The sequence below is a fragment of the Haliaeetus albicilla genome, chromosome 22 (genome assembly GCF_947461875.1).
Source record: "Haliaeetus albicilla chromosome 22, bHalAlb1.1, whole genome shotgun sequence".
NCBI classification, from domain to species: domain Eukaryota; kingdom Metazoa; phylum Chordata; class Aves; order Accipitriformes; family Accipitridae; genus Haliaeetus; species Haliaeetus albicilla.
In genome coordinates this window covers 16,863,286-16,888,688 of record NC_091504.1, presented here as the reverse complement: position 1 = coordinate 16,888,688, position 25,403 = coordinate 16,863,286, and the positions used below count along the sequence as shown (strand labels likewise).

Genomic DNA, 25,403 nt, shown 5'->3' with positions numbered 1-25,403 from the left:
CAGTAAGTCAACTTTTAAAAATATGCAACTTCAAACATACATACCTATATACATGTCTGCAAAACTCTGTTGTAATTGGAGTAACATATTCATTCTTAGAAATAAGGCATCTTTTCCAGGGTTTAATACTGAGACTATTTCAACAGGAACACCATCCCAGTGGGGAAGAAGAAAAAACTCTAGGATGTTTCTTTTACAGGTTTCTCCCAGACCAGGTGGCCACAGGGTAAACTACTGACTAAAGTTATTGTTATTACCTGCGTAATTACAAAGACAACTGGCAAGTCACAATCCTTACAAAGGTACTTAATATGTCATCTCAGGCATTTATCCTGTTTTTTCCCCGTGATGGGAAGCACCCAGAAATGTCAGAATAAGAATGTTCCATGGTATTTCTAAGTGCAAATGGAGTTTTCGCTGTAAATGTAACACTTACCAGGTCAAAGTCTGTGCATAGATCAAATCTAAAACATTTCGTCCGATATCAAATTCTGGCAGCCCCAGGCTCACACAGACTGTAGTTCCAATAATTCTGAGGAAAAAAAAACCACAAACCCACAGCACAATAGCATCTGCTAAACGATAAAACCCTTTGTAGAAATCTCTACAAATGACCTCCTGAATACACGCATCAATGATGTGGGGCTGCATTAACCACGTCATGCAAAACAGCCACAGCTTGTTGATTAGAGAGCACATCAAAAATAAAACAGAATTTGGCAAAAGCAGATTCCCATAACACATAGCAGGGTTGAAATAAGACCTAGGATATTTTTCATGCAACTGCCCCCCCAAAAAAGAAAAAAAAAGATTTGTAACTATATCAGAAAAGTATGCTTACGCTTAAAACAGTTGAAAAGGCAAGTTGCCTCAGTACAAAACTGTAACAGCTTTTCAGTTCCTGAGTCCTGAGAATTTTCAGCCTTAATCAAAAAACTGAATCTTGTAGACTGATACTCTTAATATATCCTAAAGTATATCCTACTTCAAAGTAACTGAGGTTGCAGGTAGCTGAGACATAGACAGGTAAGCAAGTACTCAGAGGATTCCTAGTGAGGACCAACAATCCCTTTTTATCACCTCCTTTTTCCTGAGCTGGGGAGATTCAGTTTCTGCTTGTTGTAGCAAGAACAATAAAGATTTTGGTAACTATCCCATTTTGCCTTCAATACAGGTCTTGGTACCACCTTATCAGCTGCATCATCAACAGTGTTTCAGGGCTGGGCTTTCAGGGGGTTACTCTGAATACATACAAATAAATAGGAGCAATTGTACTTTTAATCTTTCACAGCTCTAAGTCTGGTGCTTTTGCACAGCTTAGTGGAGGACATTCATCACAGCTGACACTGCAGTTTTGGTACTGTGACCTTTTGCTGGGAGGTGGTTTCCTACCTGAACAGAATGAGAACAGAAGGAGGATTAAAGTACACTGGCAAAAGCTGTGGAGAAAAAGTCTTCAAGGGCTTCTCAATGTTTTTTTTGTGTTGATTTAACATAAAGTTAACAAAGTCCTACCTTGTAAACCAGTCTTGCTCACATCATGTGCAAAGGGCAAACAATGGATCTCCTACACAAGTATGGCCAGGAACCCTAAATGTTCTGTAGAGCTGGCAAGCACTTAAATACTCTACTACCTTAAGTCATAAATAGTGTTTGGCAATAGAAAGGTACACACAGCAGATGTCAGAAGTAACTGACTTTTTGCTTACACACTTAGCTGTATTCACATTCAGTTGAAAATACTTTCTCTTTACCATGCTGCAGACCTCTACACTTGAGAATCATATTACATCCTTAATAAGACTGATTAAAATAAGATTTTAAACTTGTGTGCATTCTGTAAAGTGACGAAACTAAGAGGAAAAAAATTACAGGGGGACATACCAAGGAAAGCCAGCAGTGTTCCTGTGCATATGCAGAAAAGCAAGGTTTTCTGCTTGAGACACCTGGTCCTTTGCCATCCCATTCAGGAGATCCATGGGAGTACAATGTGGCTTCCTCCCTGCCTGTATTTCCATCTCCAAAGGAAAAAAGGACACATTGGGAGAGTAGAATGGGACACCCTCTGACCTCCTCCTAAGAAGGAGCTGCAATATACACGAGGCATGTACCCAGAAACTATGCCTGGTAGAGACAACCAAGGAAGCTTCAGTGGTGCCACAGCCATGCTTCTGTTGGACTTCTTTTCTCACACTGGAATAAAGGACTATGTCTTTGGTTAATTAATAAAAACAGAATTAGAAAAGTAGTACTCACCTTCGTAAAAACTCTCCAAAGAAAGAGCCAAGCAAACAAAACATGAAGTCAACTACAACGAGGCGATAGATATCTTGGCCAACCAGAGTTTCCCAGCACTTTAAGTAGAAGGGAAAAAAAAAAAAGCACATCTAAAAGTAAAAAATCATGCGATTCTAACATTTTTCCCAAATGCCTGGGCATCTGAAACTTGGGCTACAGATGAAAGATTTGCTAACAGCCTGACTAATCATAGTTGACCTCTCACTGAGCAATGCTGCAAACCAGCTGAGACCTGAGTTGGGTGATTCATTTTTTCCTACAGTTCATTTCTCTAGAGATGCTAATAAAAAAATGTTAGGGTTGCAAATTCAGCTTTCCAAGACACTTCATGTACTTCTCTCTGCTAGAGAAAGCCTCTTATCAAAGTGGTTCCTAAGCTGGCATTGTAAGTCAAAGATTTGTATTTTCGAAACTTTACCTGTGACTCTGATGCAGCCACAATGTTAAGCCAGTAGTAGCACAGTATTCCAACAATTGATATTTTCAGGATGATATTTCTAAAAAAAAAAAATTTAACAGTAACTGTATTGACAGCTGGTCCATAAGCTTACTGGAGGGAATGTCGGTGGGATGACCGTTGGTTACACTTTATTGCCTCCTCTTACAACAATAGCATTGCAGAGTGCCAGGACTAACAGGAGCTCTCCCTGGAGCTTAGGTGCAGCATTATTCTATTGTCCTGGCAGAAGGGGCATGACAACCTTGGCACAAGCCTCTGCTCAACAAGCTGATGGTTGGATGTGTGGGCACCACAGGGGAGGAAGGTCTGAGGGGCACCAGGGGTTACATGGTGTTAATTCCAGGCATCTGTATTTAAGTAAGACCTCCTCACTCCTCTCTCAACTTCCCTTCCTTTCCCTGGGGGGCCAACAGCCCAGGGGCTATCTAGTGAAGCTACTAACAAAACCAAGCCCAGTGTTACAGTCTGCCTAATTGAGAGGGAAACCATATGCGTCTTCAGGCAGAAACGTAACACTCCAGAGGGCTCACAGAAGACAAACAAAACATGGAGGGAAAAGTGTACAGAAGCCTTTGGAGCAGATGAACTCTTCTCCATAGCTCCCTACTGCCCACCACACCACCTAGACACAGCTTGCTGTCAAAAAGAGTCAGACAACTTCAGGCAAAAAGCACTAAGACGTGATAGCAACAAATACCTGGTAATAGTGACATATATCTGGTGCCCGGGAGTCTGAAATCTCTCCAGGTGTCCAAGCCACGAGTAGAAGAATGGGATGAATGCATTGAGGAGAGATGTGGCAACAGGTAGCACCAACATGGCAGCTTGGCTCTCTAGGTCATTTTTATGCTCTTTCACAAACAGCTTAGAGAGAAAAAATAAACAAAACCCAAACCAAAACAAAACCCCAACCAAACCACCCCAACTTACAGCCTTAACCAAAATGCTGCCTCAAGTTGTGTCAACAGGGAAGACACCTGGCACACCTCCCCGTATGTTCTCAGGTTAGAGACTATCATGTTTTATAGGCCCATGCCCAGCAGCACAGCAACCCTCTCCCCTTCACCCACATTACATGGGACAAGGGGGGGAGCCCCAGCTTAAGTTCAGCAGCTCCTAGGCAAAGGAGAGCCAGGCCTTGCTGAGGCTTCTTCTTGTTGTTTCTTTCAAGGTCACCAGCTGCACTGCACCTAAGCTAGCCATAAGTCCAGGCAAGCAGCTGCTGGGGTGAGGGTGGAGATTTGCTCAGACGCCTCAGGTCCTACGGTCTTGCCATAGTCCCCAGTGGTGCAAACCTTTGCAAATCAGCTTTTTAGGTACAGCAGAATTTGTGTTTGCATTGGCAGAAACAACAGCTGTGCTTCCCTACAGTTCTAGTAGTGAACAGACCACTGCTTGCACTCAGTGTAAGATACCCGTGTGGAAAAAAGCATCTCCAAAACCAGACTGCAAAATCTGTCCTTACCTTGAGGTTATTAATGGAGAGAAAGTAAACACCAGCACAAGCAGCTACTGCTGTTCCCAGGGAAGCAGCCCAAGAAACAAGATGAATAACAATATGAACAACTCTCTCTGTTAGAGAAAAATTTAGAACTTCTCGGTTTACGTCAGCTAAGTCCTCCTGCAAGGAAACAATTCCTAATGAAGAATTCCTTAGTGAACAGCATAAAGCAACACTTCTTTCAAGGAACTAGTTGAGAGACTGAATGAACTATTATTTCTCTAGAAGATGGGCAGAGTAATATCCTGGGAACATTTACTGGACAACTTTGTGTTCCTATCCTAAAAGTCTTTTCTCTTGATGGTCACACTGTATTTCACAGATAATATTACAAGCCTGCCTTCTGTTTACAAAATGGTTAAATCGCAGGAAGGAAAAACAGCAGAAATATTCTGTTTGGCAAATATTTAATAGTCACAGAGATTCATTCAGTAGAACAGAAGCATACAAATATTTATATATAGCTTAAAGAGAAAAGAAAAACAAGTAGCTAAGCCAACTCCAAGAGTTCAAACCAAATGAAACTTAACAGTCAGGAAGACTTAAGTCTATTAGGAACAGGACTAGCATGCTTGAGTCACTCTCCCAGAGACTTGTATGTGCATACACAAATTTGTATGCATAAGTAAGTCTCTGGCAGAGTGACTCATGCAAGCCGGTTTTGTACCTTTCTACCTTTTTGTACTTCTTGTGTTTTGTACCTTTATTTGTGTGCTGAGATTCTTTTGTGTCAGCTTCACAGATTTTTCACTGGTTATATTGAAGTCCCAAGTGCAGAGAAGTTTACTAGCATTTCCAGAGTGTGTATGAGGGTTAATGAAGTTCCTGGAGAAGGATTTTGCCATGCTGCAGTGAAAATTAAATTTGTGAGATGTGTAATGGGGAAATACATCAAGTCTGTACAGCAGGGCAAGAAGGGAGTTTTGTCAAGTTTTTCTATCCCAACCCAAGGCTACTGGACCTATGTCAGAGCATGTCACATAAGACAACATGAAAATAAACTTTAGTGTAAGAAACAACTCTCACATTTCCTTCTCCTAGTTGTTGCTGACAATCTTTACCTCTGGAAGGCCACATCAATACCAGAAGATATTAGGAGCAACAGCTTACAAAAGGCAAATCATGATATTCATTGGTTTGAACTGGGATTCTCTGCATGTCCTTTACTATTTTGCAGTTATTCTTCATTTGTTTAATAAAGGTTTGATTTCTGGAGACTGTCTTTTGAGCAGAAACTTCTACTTAAACTCTAGACCTGGAAATAAGGACTTAAAGAAACATACTTGGGTAATTACTACTGCCAACCATTGACAGGGTGGGGTTTTTTGTTGTTGTTTTGGTTGTTTGGTTTGGGTTTTTTTTTTTACTTAATATAAGTGAAATAAGAATATATAGTTAGTTTACCTGAACAACAAGGTGAGAAAACAGATGACAAAATATATTCCAACACTGAAAATATAGGCCAGCTGCATGTTGTAAGATGAACCATTCTCTATTTTACTGATTGTAGCATTGGTGTAAAAGCCATAGTAGAGTACTGTTTGTTGAAAATAACCCTGAAAAGATATGGACATCATTCAGAATGTTTGCTATCACCTGCATATGGTGGGAAGTATCAACATCTGAAACTCAATTAGTGGAAGTGGGAGCTGTCCCATCCCCTACTGTGAAATCACAGGTGTGATTAAATTTCTAAATATCAGGCCTTTCGTTTTCCTTCTATCAGCTAAAATCTTCCATAGTTTTGAGAGCTTCTAGAGATATATAAATGACTTGTATCTTTCTTAAGGTTCATGTGGGATGGTCATGAGCATTCAACACCTTTGCAGGATTTGGTCTTTTCTGAAAATTCCTGAAGGGGGAAAAGCTTAATTGCTTCTTCCTTAGGAGCAAGGTTCTGTACTGACAAATTGTATCAACTATGAAGGAAGCAGGAAGGAAGCACATGACATTCAACACTAGAGTTACTACACTATAGCTGAACTCCTGCAATACTGACTGTACTTTGCAAAGTTAAACAGCATTACTACAAAACACAGCACTTTACAAGCAATTTTAGAAGGAAAAGGCTGAGACCCTTCCTCTTTAAAAAGATCTCTTCTCAACTAAGCATTAGTAAGAGCAGAGTCTTGTTTATTAACTAGAGAAATCCTTTAACAACAATAAAATTAGCAGATTTTTTACAGTAAAGAAGGAAAAAAAAGAGTAAGTCATCTTCTCAGATCACTTAGTTGATGAATACTAGTAGAGTTAAAGCAGCGCAAAATCTTCCTTTAAAAACAGCCTGGGACTTTATTCCCCGAATGTAAAGATCTCCACACAATGAAAAGATCCTCCTGTTTCCAGATCCCACTGAGTTCAGCAGGTTGCCACAAAGGATCTGCATGTTCCTTGAAAGAATAAAGCTTTGGAAATAAGCAAAATTCACAGGATCACATATGGAAATCTGCACTGTATTTTCAGAGGAAAATTAGCATGGGAAAAATGTTCTGCTGAAGACTATTGTAGCTATCTCTGGAAGGCCTGGCTTCCTTTGTGTCTCTTCCATTGCTTTCTGAAACAGTGATGAAAGTCTTAAAATAGTGCCAAACACAACAATCATTTGCAGTGAGACAAATGCATCAGAATGAGTTCCATTCATCTCACCCCGAGTCAACGTTTGTTGTAGCTTCTTTTTCAAATATCTACTAAATATTGTTTCTAGTCACGTAAAATTCTAACTCCACCTCTTAATAAGTAATACTAACTTTTTCACATCATGAGTTTTTAAAGTAGATCTGTTGCACACAGCACTAATACAAATCTGTTATTACATACTTACAGCTCCAGTCAACAGCTCCAGACCCATGAATGAAAGGTTATTTGGTTCTGCAGCAACCAGCTGAGGGATTGTGATGAAACTGAAGTTCATGAGGAATGAGAAGATGTTGAAAATTATCAGCCACTTCAAGAAAAGAAAATAAGAAAGAACACTTGTTCCAAACTTGGCACCAATGGTCTTCAGAGTCTTGTGCCATAACTGCAGTAGGTGAAAATATTCTGAAAAGCTATTTCCAAATCGCCGAAATGACTGAAGTGCAAAAGAGGAGGGAAGAATCTCAGCAAGCAGTCTTAAACAGGACTCAAATTCACGTAATAAAGCCTCACATTTTTTACAGTTCCATTTTGATGATAAGAACAGATATCCCCCACTACATGCACCAGAAGATGTTTAACTGGTGTTCCTAAGTGCTACCATAATGCAAGTCATTATTAATGAACACTGCAGCAATTAATTGGCTCTTTGGTAAGTAACAAAGCAAGATACTAGATACCTCTGGAGACAGTGATAACATTGCAGCTAAAGTGCTTTACTGTATTGTGACTGACAGAAGTTTCTGACACTTACCACTACTGTTCCCTGCAGACACTCTGTACAGCAGGAAAGTTGAGTACTGTGGTGCTTTGATTTTTTTGTTATTTGGTTAAGAACTTTATTCCTGTGGAAAAACAGGGCAGGGGGTGATAAACATTATAGTATGGGTTGTAACTAAAACAAGAAGCTGAAGAAGCTGCTACAAACAGTTTCACACATGTGCACTTGAACAGAGTTAATAAAACATGGAGATGTTCTGCTGGGTTTTTTTCTATTAGCTGATACCATGGCTCCTGTCCATGCTATGACAGCATGTTCTAACCCCTCCACTAACTCACTCTGGGAACAAAATTTAAATATATTCTGTGAGGAGACGAAAGGATGGTTGAGACCATGTGGTCCCTTCTCCATTTTCAATGGCCAACATCCAAGTTTCCTTTGAAAAGAAATTACAAGTCATCATTCATAATCAAATCTCAAGGCCTTGATATTCTGTTTTATATTACCATGAGAGATTCTTCCCACCCAGAGAAAGGACAATGAACCATCTTTAAATTATTTTCCCTTGCAAGACGTTAACTTTTTAAAAGTGCACTAAAACGTACTTTCAAAGTGACAAACTAAAGCTGAGCAGATGGCAAACACCCATATTTGATAGCTAGATGTTGGAAGTATAGTGTTTGTAAGACTAAACAGATAAACTTTTATTTTTACCTGATCTCTCTCTTTTTTTTCATGGTCTCTGGCATCTTCTGGATTGTTTTAATCCTTTCACTGGCAGACATACTTGCAAGATTTCCAACTAACTCTTCCTCTGCATAAAACCCATGAAAAATCCAAATTTTGGGATAATGATACAGTAATTCTTACACAAAATCTAAAATGGATATAACAACGTTCCCCATTTTCACTGCTACCAAGGTGTGGCAAGTTCTGAGACTTAATAACACTCCTCAGAATATCATCAGCTCCATCGGTACTCTAATACAGATATAAGTAAGTAGCACAATGCTGAATGTTAAAATTAAATATCACTTGTCTGATGCTTGTTTAATGTTAATACAAAGAGCTGCAATATACAGGAAAACAAAATACCAACAAACTCCAAGATTCTGGTCTATTGCTTGATCACTGTTTGATACACTTGATCACATTGTTTGATCACTGTTTAAATTTCTATGATGCTACATATTGACTTGAAAGCTAAACTTTTGTTTTATTTATTCTATAATTTTAGTTGATGCTAATGCCCAAACTTAGCACTACCTATGAAATACACAGAATGGTATTACTTGACAATCAGGCTGTTTTCGAGTGGTTAGAATTTGATGCTAATTCCAGACACAGTGGCTGAAAACAATCCATTAGCTGGTCAAACAAATTCTAATAGAGTTTAGCTTTTCTTTCTACAGTTTAACACATATTCACACTCCACTGTGCTTCATTTATCATGGGATTTTAGTGTGCTAGTAGAGTAGAAAAGATTAATCACTAGTGTTAACACAAAACCAAGCTGTTGCCATAACCACAGAAAGACTGTACATGCAATTCTGGTGATAAACCAAGAACTGTATCAACCACACCATCCTTGTGCAGGATGCTATTTAATATTGAACCACTTATCTAAACTCCTACCTTCTTTGCACACTGGATCTGTTTCAAACAGGCTGGAAGAAGTCATGAAGATGTCATCAGGTGGTCTTCTGTTGCGTCTCTGAATAAAGCTATCTAAATAACATGCACTGTTTAGTAAGTACCTACATGCAAACATACACTCCCCCACTCACTTTGTTCCTGGTCATGCTTGACGACTGTATACGCTTTTTCAGATACATGCTGGAAAAGAGATACTGCGCCCAGCCTTCAGCCATCATGGAAAACTGTGTCATGTATCCCACTCATAAATGCACGCATTGATTATTCAAGACCTTCTTCCTAGAAGACAGGTCCTTTGTTTAAAAATCCTTCCACTGACTTCAGAGGGATTGTTTTAGAATCACACTCAATCACACTGAATAAGTTATATGTACCAGATTCCCATTTCCCTGGGGCCAAAATGCAACTGTTCTCTCAACCTTCTTTCATCCAATTACTCAGACACCAGTGACTATATTCCTTAAACGCACCCACCTTCCAGCTATGAAGCAGATGGGTTTAGCCACAGCTTTCCTTGCCCCACCTTCCCAGTAAGCTAATGGCCAGTCTGTGCAATGTTACATCCCTCTTTGAGCTTGACCCTCTGGTGTGGAAGGCCCCAACTGACTGATGTGCCTGTTAGTTAATGCACATGGTGCAGGCTCCTTCACCATATTTACTGTTTAGATCTAATGATTCCCTGATGTTAATGTCATTTCTACTTTGAGCCAACTTCCTTTGTAGCAATTAAAAAGAATCAGAAAAAAGTCTTGTGCAGGTACTTCTTGAACTTTCAGCACCCAGACATTTATCCTGTAATTGATTGTGTTGGAAACTTTAATAACTTCCCATCAGGTATTAAAAGCCATGCATGATAGTTAATGTTTGGAAATGTCCTATTTCTATGGACTCATGGAGTGAAGCTTTTCCAGGTACCAATAAAACCATTGCTTTTTAATACAAATACAGGATTTTGCCAAATCAGATCTTAACATAAAGACCATGTTCTTAAAGATGAAAAAGAGAAAAAAAAACAAGAATCGCTCACTTTGGGGGCACAGAGAGATGGTTCTTTCAATGCATCTAGGTAACAATTCCAGAAAAGAACTCTTAATTACATTCCAGAAGCAGCAGAGAAGAACTGAACTGATTGTAACAGAAAAATTACATTATATGGGAAGAACAGTTCTGACCCAGAACATGAACAATAAACTACTATGCTAGCCTAAAACAGAACCCAGATTATACTATTCCAGACGCCCTGTATTTTAATGAATATAAATCTCTAATTTCTATTATAGTCTAGAATTTACATGGAGCCAACAGAGTGAAAAATTCAATAAAGACAGTCTCAAAAATGCAACCTATCCTCCCCTTATTTCCTCCTACAATGAGCCTCTTCAGATAACTTTGTAAGTTTGTTTTATGTTGACCCACTTATAAGGAGTTTGGGTTAAAATGGGTAGGCATTATATCTTTCATTGCTCAAGAAACAAAGATTGTCACCTTCAGAAAGATATTGAAAAATTCAGCTACAACAATGTAGGATAGTAAAAGAGAGTTTGTGCTTTATGATTCTTTTATTATGGTAAGATCTTCATACCTGAACCAGAAGGCTTTTAAATATTTATTATTTTATGGGGGCCAAGACTGACATGCAATATTCTGATGTACCACAATCCTTATGTCTTACCTTCTGATACATTGGAAATTCTGCGGGTATAGGGGCGATCCAGCAGATGGAAGGTAGAAGGTGGGCTATATGCCAGTTCTGCCTCAGGCTCAAAGAAAAGAGTATCTGTTGAAGGGAATCAGAATTATACAGAAAGTTGTATACTGCTATGGATTATTTACTAACACAGAATATAAGCCCTATTGACCAAATACAGCTCTACTGCAAACACAGCAATATTTCCCATTAACAAAACTCCTATATCTCACTTCAACATACATCCTAGTAATCACTGACTTATGCAGTCCATACAAGTCAGTATTTACTGATCTGTTAATACAACAGACAGTCCATGGATCTGTTAATATAACATCTGAACTACTAGGAAAAAAAGCAAAAAAACCCCACTGCCACCACATACAAATATATACAGAGTTGAGCTTTCCAGAGCTGCAGGACTCCCTCAGGACAGAGTAAGCTGTTATTTGTTCCAGTGTTTCTGTAAGCTGTTCATATGAGAAGTTACATACCCATGGAATTTCCATACAGACTTCTGCTTAGGACATTAACTCCCGGTAAACCTTCACTGTATTCAGAGCTATGTCTCATGGAGGCCATTGGTATGGCCAGAGGGTAGTTCTGTCCTCTTCCACCATGTTCTCCACGGAAACCATGCAGTGAAGCATCATAAGGGGTTTGGCGAGAGAACAAATTCTTTTGAGGACTCCTCCTGTGTGAGCAACAAAAAGGAAAACCCTGAGTGCCACAAAAACTCTCCATAGATATCCTTAATAAATGGCTACCTATTATCATCAAATTTGAGTACATTATAAAACAAACTCTGATACTGTGAGGTATTTTGTATTTAGAACTCCAACATCATAATTCTGATTTGATCATCAACTGAATTAGAAAGACTAAAACTTTTCTCTCACCTGAAGTTAGGTTGGACTCTACCCAAACAGGAATAACTGCTTGGAAAACGAGGATATCCATGGTTATAGCACATTGTGAAAATTACTGGAACTAAAAAACTATCTATGACATTATGTCATAAATCCTAAAATACATTTAACTGATAAATTCATCTAACATGTAAAAAGTAAACATGCCATTTCTCTTGAATGCCACCTTCCTGTTAACAGCTTTCAAAATTTGTGTCTGAGAATGCAAGCATAAAGGAGGGATTAAAATAATTCCACAAATCAAAACTCTGGAGAAAAACTTTCTCCTGCATATAATTAGAGAATTTAATTTCTTATGGCACAGTCACAACAGCAAAATTAAATAAACTCACCTTCTATCAATTTCCAGCGTCTCTGAGAAGTGGTAGTCTGGATTTTCAAAGGCTTCATTGTAATAAGACATGACAAGTCCTTGGTTTGAGGGATGAAATCGTCCTTATTTTTGTCTCTACTGCTTCATTACTATGTTCATGGAAGACTGATTACAGACGTAATTACAAAACAGATGCAGGTACATACAAAAAGAAAAGAATGGAACGTCACTTTAACATCTTAGTTACAAGATTTTGCCACCCTGCTAACAAATAACATGAAACTATATAAATCGGAAATGGTTCTAACTTTGTGCTATTTACCATTGGGAAATCAGGGTCCACCAGAAGTCACAGGTAAAACAGGAACTAATATTTCTGTATAGCAAGTTCTCTACAAAACTAAGGAACTGGAGTGCCACATGAAGTCTTCCCCAACACTGACAATGAAGCCAGGTTTTAGAAGCACGTCAAAACATTAAGAAAAAGAAAATAAGTTCTGTCTTTCCTCCTCATACAGGAAAAAACAAATACACAAATTTTCTCCAAGTACTACATTTCCAAAACCAAAGAGGAGGTGAGGTCTGCCTACTTCCTTACTAGCTGTGGCATCTCTAAGCCTTAGTTCTGAACAAGGGACCCACTGGACCACTGCTATGTACAGAGCTGACATTATTTAGAGACCCCCTCTTAATGAGGGCTCTTCTAATGATATAATGTCTTGATCCTGTAAATAGGTTTGGGTTTAGCTTTATTTCTCACAGAGTGCTCCATTTTAGTCTTAAGCAAACCAAACGTGGTCAGAGTTTAATGAACTGAAGTCCAGGTAAGTCAGTGAAAAGAGAACCTTATATTAGAAAAACAGAATCAAAATTAAACAGGCAGTTCTTGCACTTAATCAAAAGTCAAACTCAAAATTAAAAAAGGAAGCAATTTTTAGCATTTGTTCTTAAAGGCACCATGCCAAGTTTGATCTGCTGCCAAGCTATTCAACAACAGGGAAGGAAAAAAATAAAGGACACATCTGGCAAAAGCCATCAGACCCTGCTTTCAGCTCAGCTCCACTCCCAGAAAAGCAGAGCTGAATCTCATTTAACGGTACAGTCTCAACCAACTTTTCTGTCTGCAGTGGTTTTTCTTTGCAATTTCTACTGCAGTAAAGATAGTATCACATGAAGAAAAGCATCTTCAAAATGGATAATTGTACAGTGTCTAGTTTCTGAAGGCTTGTCAAAATCTTCTCGTTTTGCCAAAAGAAGGTCTTAAATTACTATTGTGTCATTTACACACCTAAAGATCTTGGAAGACAGTCTAAAATCTTGCAGTATGACATACAGTTGTAAAACACTGCCCAGGTTTTGCACATTGGCCTGCAAAGAGATTTGCATATAAACACAGGTGGTTGACTGAATTCAAAGTCCTACATTTTAATCAGAACATTGCCTACGCTTTCATTATAGCATGATGAAGCATGTTATAGAATCATAGAATCATTGAATCATTTAGGTTGGAAAAGACCTTCAAGATCATCAAGTCCAACCATCAACCATGCCCACTAAACCATGTCCTGAAATGCCTCGTCTATGCGCTTTTTGAATACCTCCAGGGATGGTGACTCAACCACTTCCCTGGGCAGCCTATTCCAATGTCTGACAACCCTTTCAGTAAAGAAATTTTTCCTAATATCCAACCTAAACCTCCCCTGCTGCAACTTGAGGCCATTTCCTCTCGTCCTATCTCCAGCCACCTGACAGAAGAGACCAGCACCCACCTCACTACAACCTCCTTTCAGGTAGGTGTAGAAAGCGGTAAGGTTGCCCCTCAGCCTCCTCTCCTCCAGACTAGACAACCCCAGTTCCCTCAGCCGCTCCTCCTAACACTTGTGCTCCAGGCCCCTCACCAGCTTGGTTGCCCTTCTCTGGACACGCTCCAGCACCTCAATGTCTTTCCTGTGGTGAGGGGCCCAAAACTGAACACAGGACTCGAGGTGCGGCCTCACCAGTGCCCAGCACAGGGGAACAACCACCTCCCTGCTCCTGCTGGCCACACTATTTCTGATACAGGCCAGGATGCTGTTGGCCTTCTTGGCCACCTGGGCACACTGCTGGCTCATATTCAGCCGGCTGTCGACCAGCACCCCCAGGTCTTTTTCTGCCAGGCAGCCTTCCACCACTCTTCCCCAAGCCTGTAACGTTGCATGGGGTTGTTGTGACCCAAGTGCAGGACCCAGCACTTGGCCTTGTTGAACCTCATACAATTGGCCTCAGTCCATTGACCCAGCCTGTCCAGATCCCTCTGTAGAGCCTCCCTACTCTTGAGCAGATCAACCCTCCCTCCCAACTTGGTGTTGTCTGCAAACTTGCTGAGGATGCACTCAATCCCCTCATCCAAATCACTGATAAAGATATTCAAGAGAACTGTCCCCAATACTGAGCTCTGGGGAACACCACTTGTGACCCGCCGCCAACTGAATTTAACTCCATTCACCACAACCCTCTGGGCTCGTCCATCCAGCCAGTTTTTCACCCAGCGAAAAGTACACTTGTCTAAGCCATGAGCCGCCCGCTTCTCAAGGAGTATGCCATGAGAGACAGTGTCAAAGGCCTTACTGAAGTCCAGGTAGACAACATCCACAGCCTTTCCCCCATCCACTAGGCAGGTCACCTGGTCATAGAAGGAGATCAGGTTGGTGAAGCAGGACCTGCCTTTCATGAACCCATGCTGGCTGGGCCTGATCCCGTTTGTCCTGCACATGCCGTGTAACCGCAGTCAAGAAGAACCGTTCCATAATCTTCCCTGGTACTGAGGTTAAGCTTACGACGCCCACACCTTCAGCAACCATACCATAAAAAAGCATACCAGGCAATTTGAATATACGGTGCATCACCCATCCCTTCTGTAAATAGTGGAATGTGATTATTGCCACAAGAAACTATAAACATAGTCTCCCCTAGGTGAAACTTGTGTTTTTTTCAGGCAACAATTTCATACCTACAGAGACAAAGTGAAATTCTCATGTATTCAGAAAAGTAATTAGCAGAGCCTCCTCTCCTTATCTCCAAAGAAAACCAATAAACACCCCAGAAACCGAAGGCTCTTACATAAAAGTCATTGGAAGTTTAAACCTCCTGAGAGGTATGCTTTCTTTGACAGGATCCACTTAGCTCTTGATGATCTTTTGAGAACTAGCTTAGAATATATATGAAGTTTTATACAAACGCTTCAGGAATTAGTACATTCTGCCCTTATACTCCATTAAAAAGCGTGGAAACAATTCTTGAAAAAGATAATCATGGTCTTCTGCAGAGTTGTTTGGAAAACTAAATTTCCCCCTATAAAAGTGTTTTACATTTCACACTGTAATGAAAAGCTAAAAAGGAAAAGATTACTTTCTCAGGGGAAGAAAATTCTTAGACAATTCCCTTTGAAGAGTGTGCAAAATTACATTTTTCTATTTTTTAACTGGTTTCCCAGGAACCCATCTCACTTGGACTCAGCCATCCAGAAAGCTGGGAAGCCTGCCAGCAAGGCAGCTGGAAAGCTGAGCATTGATCTAAAGAGCTCGTCAACTTGCCTAGTCTTCATTCAAACTGTAGAGAGAATGGCTATTTTGAATGGCAATGTATGGGTTGTGTAGAACCAGCATTACCCAGAAAAAAGCTAGCAGGAAGCATCAACCAGCTCTATCAACCAACTTGCTAAAGTACAACCAAGCCAAAAGAAACAGATCAGCCTGGCTAAAAAAATACGTCCATCACTTCTTTCTCTTACTCATTTTAAAGACCTCTAGGCATATCCATAAATGCTTGCTAAGACACTCAAATATGCCCAGGACAGACTGTCTACTGGTTGCATCATTATTCACTTTATTTCCTTTGAGTCTTAAGATGTGCTTTATGCCAGGATTTCCATGAAAATCCACAGGGACATTTACAGTCTACTGAACCCAGGATCTGAAGCCACTGTTTTTTCTCCACTCCCAAAGTTTTAACGATTTTAAATAAATTCCCCATGTACACTGAGGCAAATTCAAATCTTCGCATTTCATTCCTGAAAAAAATAGAGATTTTCCTCTGCGGCCTGAAAGCATAAGATCCCAAACATTGAGGCATTTGGAGTGAGCAAGAACATTAACATGGATAACCCATATGTTTCTTGACTGAGGCTGTAGTCACTCAAAGATTACTATGCTACCTGGTACCTAAATGCTGTAGGGTGGGATGGAGGTGTCTATGACCATACATGCTCAGGGTGTACCGGTGGCATGCCAATCCATCCACTTGCTCCATCCCAAGCCCAAAGATCATGAGAAACTCTTCTTATCAAATCAGATGCCTACATTATAGGTTTGGTTTGGGGTTTGATGGATTGGCAGTTTGTAAATTTCTGACCAGTCATAGTTCATTGGAAAGAACTCGAAGCAGGTAATGCTTAAGCTAAACCATCTCTTTCTTCTTTTTGACCTATGATGGGATGCAGTAAACCATAGCTCCAAGAAAAGCTATGACATTCAGACTTAGCTTTCCCTCTAAAAAGTTATTTTCCAGAAGAAAAAAAAATACAGCTGGAGAACAGAGGTCATTTGTGAAAGAAAGATAGAAAGCAGGAGCTTGAGAAATCTTCCCTTTGCAGAGTGGTGTCCATTTGTTGGCTGACATTTTGGATTTCGGCAAGCAACTAGACACATCTTGTGTTCCTCCTCTGGAGGACAGAAGGCCTTAAGATCAGCAGGTTTAAAAATCATCGATAGGTAAGTAAGTTACAGGATAGGTGGAGAGTGGGTGCTTTCCGCTTAAATCATTCAACATGCACTGTAGTGATATAGAACAGGAAACTCCAAACAGTGTAGACTCAAGCTTCTGGATCATTTCCCAGAAAAATAACTGCCTTCACGTCACAGACCAACAGCCCTGACAAAATATTCCAGGTTAGTTTCATCCATTCCTGTACAGGTAATTCTCTGCTATAGCCACTAATCCTCATTTAGAATATAAATCAAACAAACATGAATGTCTTGCTAAAATAGCACTTTGTCCTGGTATCAAGTTTCAGGAAAGCCACTGAGACCTTCAAGTCCTTTACCGTAATTCCTCAGTAAAAAGGATTACATAAAGTAAATTCTACTTACACAAATCTTGAAGAGCAATGGAAACAGTAAGTTCCATTACATCCTAGTTGACTTATTAGTGTTGAATGAAGGGAACAGAACTCATGGAAGAACTGATTCAGAAGGCTGAATGTGCTCTATTTCCATAAAAATCTTTTAGTTTTGTAGGGTACGACCAGACAGGGCTTCACTGTTACCTAAGTTATATTTATTCATGAATCCCTGTCCTGTTTAACATGTTCCACACATCTTGATACTGAAAAAATCAGATTGATTTCTGGAAGCCAAAAATGACTTTGACAGACAGACCACAGTTAAAACTAGATAACATGTTGCATCAGCAACCAGGTTCCAGTACTGACCACTACTCTTCCACTGTCTCAATTCCAACAGTTTCAACACTGCTGCAACAAACCAGGAAATCCTCTCAGAAAATCTAAAACGCCTGTGAACTGATGCTAATCAAACACTACACTCAAGAAAACTTGATCTTTAATTGACATATTAGCAATCAAATAAGCGTGAATCATACACGGAAGTGAAAGTCACTTACCTTTTATGCATATTGCCAAAGTACCCAGTCTGCACTGACAAATGCCACCTCTTACCAGCCTTCCACTGTGTTTTTACTGATGTCAGCAGAGTCAATTACAGGAGCCAACGTCAACTTTGTTATTTTAGACCTTCAATCAATTTCAGCAATGTAAATTGTCCCTCTGCTACAAAAGATCTTCCCAGTGAAAGATGACATGTGCTAGCACTAAAGACTCATCTGCTTACTACTGCATAGGCAAAGGACAGACAACCAAATTGGGAAGGGAAAGGAGAGAGTGACAGCATCCCCATTACGGTCGCAATGCTGCCGTCTCTCCCAATAGCTTCTTGGATCTTGAGCTCACAAAGGAAGGTACTTCCTAGTCCCATAGTGCAATGCTACCTACCAGAATTCAGATCCCATCTTCCCTGTCCCCCCAGCCCTTCTTGGTGAGAGTGGGGTGCAGAGCTGCAGGCAGGCAGGCTGGCAGCAGCAGGCAGAATAGTGTCTGTCTGACATGGGGGAACATCCTACTGTCAGACTATCTCTGCCCTCGGCTGGCTGCTCCCATTGCCTGCAGCTACTGCTTCAGCATCACAAACTCTGCTCCTTACCTGCTCTTTATCCATTTTTTGCATCTACTCATTTGTTTGCCTTGTCCTTTCCATTTAACATTCCTCTTGTAATATGCCCCCCTGCCTCCCCCCCCCCCCCCCCGTAAGACTACAATATTTTCATCCTGTTCACTTTGTTTGAAAGTTAAATCCCTTCTATCACCTGTGGCTGCTTAAATACAGCTTTTGGAGAAGGACTGCCAACCACTTTGTGTTTGCAGTGTCTCAAGCAGGATTCTACTTCTTCACCTGAGTTTAGACACCTTTATTATAAACACGCCCCTGAAACATTTAAAAAATCGTTACAACATAGTTAAATTTTATTGTCCAGTAAAGTGTCATAAAGATGTGGTGCACACTTCAGAGTTTTTGCTTAATGGCAGTGGATGAAAGTTCAGATACTTCATTAATTTATGAAATTCATAGTATCCTCCCTAATCTACCACACAAACCCCCGCTTCTCCACCCAAAAGGCCCCAAAGGACCACAATTCTTATGGACTGAAGTACATATCACAGTGATTTTGCATTATCTAATCCTTTCCCCAGAGACCTCTTTGAGAGCAAGTCTTTTCGTTTGCTGCTTTGTTGCTTTTATTTTCTTAACTCTGACCACAAGTTGCAAACTTAATCCACTGGGAAAATTACGAGCACTGGTAAAGAGGAACAATCAGGGGTATATAACTACTAAAATTAAAAATAGGGAACTGAAGAGTAAGAACAGTACACCTGGCAGAGAGAGGAAAGATTAACAAGAATAAGAAACTGGGAACAAAACTCTGCAGTATTTCTTTAACACTTAAAAGACATTACCTCGCTCATAGTCTGACAATTATGGGGAAAAAAAATCATACCAGTGCAAGTCAGTCTTGTGACTAAATTTCCAAACTGCAGACTATCACATTCTTTGCATGTAGCAGGACTAAATCTTGCTTTGCAAAACAAGTTTTTTAAGTCTGTCTATTAACCAACATTACCAGCTGCTTGTATTTGAAGGATATGACTGGTTACAAAAAAAAAAGGAAGCCGTTTTTGAGTACCTGTTTGGAATTAGTCTTCTGCTTTCAGTGGAAAGGCAGCCTACCACACCAAATCTATTAGAGGCCTGAGATACTGTTTACTAGAACAGTTCAAACGTTTTGCCTTAAAAGAAAGCTTTGTTTATTCTGTACTTGCAATGGATACCTATCCAGTTTAAATGGAACTTTCAAATTATACTTTAATGAGTAGTATCAGTTACAGGAGTCTCATTCACAAGTTCAGTTGGAAAAGCTTATGAAAACTGCACATATAGTCATTTAGATAATAAACAAGATTTTAAAGAAACATGATGTTGTTGAACGAAAAAAAGGGCATTGTTCTGTTTGTAATTTCTAGCTTAACTTCCTGTTAGGATATTGTCATCTCATCACTATTTGCACAAGCAGCATTTAAGATGACCCTGAGGGAAAACAAAACCTATTCACAATATTCTGGCAAATCATCTAAGAAGCTAGAAAATGGCTGGGAAGAACCAGTCAGAAGAAAAGAGAACCAGTTTCAACACAGGTTTCTCCTAACTCTTCAAAATCCTTATATGCAGTTTTCAAATTGTTCGACAAATAATTTCACATAAACTAAATACCTTTTTTTTCAGACAAAATGCACCTACATTAAAATGCAGTGTCACATGTTAGTACGTTAGGGTTCTATCCTACAATGAACATAAAGAAGCTATAGACTATACAAGTCACAATTAGAGGTTATTTCACAAAAATGTGAACGGGGACACTGCCATAGAGTGCTAGCTCCTACAGCCATATCACACCACCTCACCACTCTACCGCTTTCATGGCAAGAATAAAAGTCCTCCCGACAAGCTTACTCTGCGGGGGGCGGGGGGGGGAGAAACTGAAATAAATTGCTTTGGGTGGAGTATGGACATACCAGCCCGGAACAGGTGCCATTTCAACTACACTGCTTAGCACAGGCAGCCTGCTGGTATCCTTATCCTGTGCCAGGGCTGTGTCCCGTGGGCAGGGACTGACACTTCACACTATCACACCTTGAACATGGCTCTACAGCTACTGACTGGCTGCTTCTGCTACACAGAGCAGGATCAGGCTGCTGTCAGCCCCAGGACTGGCAGAGATGACTGTAGTGATGCTAGGTCAGTGGAAGCAGAAGATAGCACAGCTCCCATGCAGTACCATGGACTGCTTGCCCGTTTGCTTAACTAATGGAGCATTACTAAGGGACAGAGACTTAGCAATAAAATCTTGGATGTAAAGATTTGGCTTTTGGATGTATATTTAATCTTTGCATAGAAACGTTTCAACTTTGTAGGTTAGGGCATAAAGGAAAAAAAAGCAATGCTGCGAACGGAGAAAAAGAGAGTAGTATTTAAATAGTAAGCCTGCTTGTTTTGAGGGAATGACAAAATGATTGACCACAAAGAGCATGAATACTTAAACCTGGGATTTTTCCCACCTATTTAATACAAAAGTACTTCTGGCTTCCCGTCACCTATTGTAACATACAAACCTCACAGCCTCCTACTTGGAAAATGCAGTGCCACATTCATTCACTAGCTAGCAGACTCAACACACAAGCTACACCAAAGCAAAAGCAAATGTCACGCTGCAAGCTAGTGATCCCAGCAAGGCTGGTGCAACTTCTCACAGACTGTGTGGCACACCGGCTAAATACATCAGGGAAGAACGCGGCTGTTAATCCCCCATGGGACCAACCCTTCCAGCTGAAGACAGGGGAAGCTCCTATGTGACTAACGGGGCGATAAAGCTGTGAGGTGCCCTGCAGCAGGGCTGATACCAAGGTCAGGGCGGTGCTCCGTGTGGCTATCTACCTCTCAGACAGCAGAAGCCGAGTAGACGCCTGAGCACGCACGCAGTCCAGCCGCAACAGTTCTATCACGCTAAATTAACAGCCAGCATTAGTAAACTGCAGTCGCCCGTCAGACAGGGAGTTCGGGTGACTCCTCCACCTTCCAGCCCCGCCGGCGGAGAGCTGGAGCAGACCCTGCTCGGACCCTCGCAAGCTCCGGCCCCCGGCGACCCCGGCCCTACCAACCGCTGCCGCAACCGCAGAGCCGCAGCGGCGAGGGGCCCCAAGCCCCGGAGACGCCCGGCCCCGGCCCCGGTCCCGGTCCCGGCCCCGGCCCCTTACCTGCCCACCTGCCGGGAGAGGGCTGCCTGGCTCCGGCTCGCCCGCGCCAGCTGCCTCGGCGTCCGCGGTGCGCGGCCCGGGAACCGGCACCCGTGCCCCCGGGGCGGCTCCTCCCGGTGCCCCGATCCCGCCTCCGGCCCTGATAGCCGCGGGCTGCCGCCGCGGCCGCCCGCTTCGGTTCCCTTTCCCCCGAACGGGCTGTGCGAGGAACTGTATCCCCCGGAAAGGCTCAGAAAGAGAAAGGAAAACAACAAAGAGAAGTCCATTTCGTGGTACCTGCTAGAGAACACGCTGCTTTATTTCTATTTCATCTCCAGGATACTCAGTTGCCTTCCATGAATTTAAACATGCTTTGCTTTTGGCCTGAATCGCAATAGCGCCACAATAAAAGGGCAAAGAGAAATACTTTTCAGACACAGGATGTGTTACCTTTATCCCCATTGACCTGGTTTTGGCTGGGATAGAGTTAATTTTCTTTCTAGTAGCTGGTATAGTGTTATGTTTTGGATTTAGTATGAGAAGAATGTTGGTAACACACTGATGTTTTCAGTTGTTGCTAAGTAGTGTTTAGATTAAGTCAAGGATTTTTCAGCTTCTCATGCCCCGCTAGCAAGAAGGCTGGAGGGGCACAAGAGGTTGGGAGGGGACACAGCCAGGACAGCTGAGCCAAACTGGCCAAAGGGGTATTCCATACCATGTGATGTCATGCCCAGTATATAAACTGGGGGATTTGGCTGGGGGACAAATTGCTGCTCAGGAACTAACTGGGCATCGGTCAGCAAGTGCTGAGCAATTGCACTGTGCATCACTTGTTTTGTGTATGCCAATTCTTTTATTATTGTTATTATTGTCATTTTATTATTGTTATTATTTTCTTCCTTTCTGTTCTATTAAACTGTTCTTATGTCAACCCATGAGTTTTACTTTTTTTTCCCCAATTCTTCCCCCCATCCCACTGGGTGGGGAGGAAGTGAGTAAGCAGCTGCGTGGTGCTTAGTTACTGGCTGGGGTTAAACCACAACACCTGGATTAATCATTCGTAGAGCAGAGATAAAGAACAATCTTGACCTCACATATTTTTATTTGTATTACAGGAAGGTTTAGCTAGGGGTGAAGAAAATAGTCATGTTAACACAGGCAATAATTAGCAGGTCCTGGATGGGGAATTTAATACCAGCTCTGTCTTCCTGTACTCTGTAGGGACCAGAAGGAACCTCTTCTCCTTCAGTGGACACAGAAAGAGTGATTTTTCTTGTCTTCCTCTCAAGAAGACATGGGCAAAACTATGGACTGGATAAAGCTACAGCTGAGCACCAGGCAGGGTGCGATACGAAAAAGCCAGTGAAGTGCTGGGGTGGTGCCTCTTACAGGAATTTCTGTCCCAAAGCAGCTCAGCAGGGATGCCTCCATTACTTCAACTACTCTGTAGCAGCTGGATCTTGCCAGCTGGACGCAGTGTTACCCCAGCACACCCACCACACAATAGTCACTGCCTGGCTGGAGCCCAGTACCCTTTCCCGAAGGCTAATGCTGTCCTGTGAACAGAGGAGCATCCTCAGACTGAATGTGGGGCTCAACAGCCACCACCAGGACAGGCACAGGTGAAAAGAGAAACAGGGTAAGGACAACAATGCTGGTTCTGCTGTCCCAGACCTGTGCTCTGCCCGTTACATTTTTTTTCCTTTTTGCCAATACTGTGCAGAATTATAGAACCCCAGCCACTTTTGTGTTAATACAGCTTGTAACATCTATCTGGGCATATTTTTATGTCCCCAGAAAAACACTCATCTTAAAACTTCCAGCAACTATTCCTAAGTAACTTCTCTGGTCAGCAAGATTAAAAAACCCCAAACAAACGAAAAATACCCGTTAACCTCTGGATTAAAGGGACCCTCACTAGCCAGTGGGGAATTGGTAACAAATCAATTTGCTCCGTGTTCAGAAGCTGAGCTGTTGTAATGGCCAAGGATCACTTTTACCAAATGGTTAGTGCTTTTCCAGTTCCTAAATTGGGTAAAACACATCTACCCTGTACTAGACACATTCAACATAGACTTAAGTGAAGTATTCTAATACTACTTTAAGGTTACGTTTTGCCCAAAGCAACATTCCTGGCATGACTGCAGAGGACTTGTCTGCAGATCTCTTGTACTGATCCAGGAGCTGCCTGCATGCTGCACAGGCCACAGGGCAAAGCACAGGGGTAGTCGAACACAAGATTGCCCCCCCCAAATTAAAACACTCAGAACTTCCCATAATGTTTAGAAGCATTTTGGGGCTGTGGCATTATGAAGAAAAACGATAATAAAAGAAAAAGTGTCCTGGAAACACATGGTGTTACCAAGTGTGACAGACAGATCTCCAGCATCAAGGGAAACAGTATACGGCAGTGGCATCCATGCTCAGCACAGACTGAAAACTGCTGCTTTTGTGAATAAGGTATATTGGACAAATAATGCACGAGGGGGACCTACTGCACTTCCTGCATGTGACTGTTGGGCTATGGCAGAATCATCCGTTCTCTCCTCCTCAGCATGCCTGTCTTCCTGTTTTCCCACCTGGGATTGCTGCAATCCACAAAATTCACTGAAACATTTCCAAGCGTCTAAAAAGCTTTCTCAACTAAAAAAAAAGAGAGAATAAAGAATGTTCTCACAAAATTCCTGGGGAAGTCAATCTTGTTTCAATTCCTGCAGTCTCTATTTAAATTTGTTCTCACGGGGTCATTAACCCAATACTTTTCTAGCACACGGAGTCATTAACCCAATACTTTTCTAGCACATGGAGTTTCAGAAAGAGTCTAATTAATCAGCAAGTGTATTACTTACCTTTCTTCTTTGTATTCTTAGTGGTAAGAAAAGGAACACAAATAAAAAGTATAACTGACACCCCAGATGACACCCCCAGGGAGGAGTTACACTGTAAGTGTTGCTATTTAAGGCAGAACTGGCACCGCTCTATGTTCACAGCCAAACACAAAGACAGCCCACGCTTGGTTGGCTTCAAGGGACTAATAAAAGTGGCTCTGGTGGTGCAATACACATTCATATCTAGCATATGAATCGCACACTCAGCATGAATGCTAAACAATAGCAAAAGATTTTTCAGGAATGCTACCAAGGGCTTTCAATTTCCATCTCCTGAATTTTCAGGAATGATCAACTGGAAGTTGTTCACACAAAGCCCATGAAATGTGACACTAGACCAAGGAACCAAAATCACCCGTGTAAACGGGCTTCACTGAGGTGTCCAGCTCTGTTACAAACAAGCTGAACCTGCATGCTCTCAAGCTGAAGCACAGCCCAGCCTCTCTGGAGGGCAGCAGTCAGTCACGCAGTGTCAGCCTTTGCTATACAAAAAATCCCACGTGGGAAAAATAATCCTGGAGATCTGTGAAAAGGACAAGGGAAAAAAGCAATAGGCTTGAATCCCTGCCCTCTTGTACTAGCCTCCAGAGTGATGTATTGAAGGATGAGGGCAAGTTATAGCTTATTCTCATGGAAAAATAGCTAAAACCCATATTATATTCTAGACCAATCTACCAGCATGAAGGCAAGAACACCTATGAAACAGTTTGGGTTTTTTTTGTTTGTTTGTTTTTGTTTTTTTTTAAAGTAGTTCAGTGCAATAAGGAAGTTCCTCTGCTTTAATTCCATGTGTCTGTATTTCACAATTCCGCTTAAGATGTATCTCTCTCCTCTGCCAATAATACATCAACTTACTGATCATAAACATGTACAAATTACTTTGAGAACTTACATTTTTATCAATAACATTTTATGGTTT

General features: G+C 41.3%; 1 protein-coding gene across 3 annotated transcripts in view; it reads right to left on the bottom strand.

The window, feature by feature from the left end:
- Positions 1-24,603, bottom strand: part of TMC5 (transmembrane channel like 5) — a 31,628-nt gene extending 7,025 nt beyond the window's left edge. The window contains exons 1-16 of one of the 3 annotated variants that reach the window (XM_069810067.1): positions 24,536-24,603; positions 24,092-24,239; positions 12,219-12,364; positions 11,452-11,651; positions 10,943-11,047; positions 9,250-9,342; positions 8,329-8,428; positions 7,648-7,738; positions 7,081-7,329; positions 5,664-5,815; positions 4,961-5,105; positions 4,224-4,379; positions 3,456-3,622; positions 2,717-2,795; positions 2,257-2,354; positions 437-532 (exon numbers count right to left, since the gene is read on the bottom strand). In XM_069810067.1, the coding sequence (XP_069666168.1) occupies positions 437-532; positions 2,257-2,354; positions 2,717-2,795; positions 3,456-3,622; positions 4,224-4,379; positions 4,961-5,105; positions 5,664-5,815; positions 7,081-7,329; positions 7,648-7,738; positions 8,329-8,428; positions 9,250-9,342; positions 10,943-11,047; positions 11,452-11,651; positions 12,219-12,289 (1,802 nt within the window). In that variant the 5' untranslated portion in view covers positions 12,290-12,364; positions 24,092-24,239; positions 24,536-24,603. Of the gene's footprint in view, positions 1-436; positions 533-2,256; positions 2,355-2,716; positions 2,796-3,455; positions 3,623-4,223; positions 4,380-4,960; positions 5,106-5,663; positions 5,816-7,080; positions 7,330-7,647; positions 7,739-8,328; positions 8,429-9,249; positions 9,343-10,942; positions 11,048-11,451; positions 11,652-12,218; positions 12,365-21,617; positions 21,773-24,091; positions 24,240-24,445 lie in introns of those variants that run through there. The other 2 variants (XM_069810068.1, XM_069810069.1) reach the window with 2 other exon arrangements.
- Between the last annotated feature and the right edge of the window lie 800 nt (positions 24,604-25,403).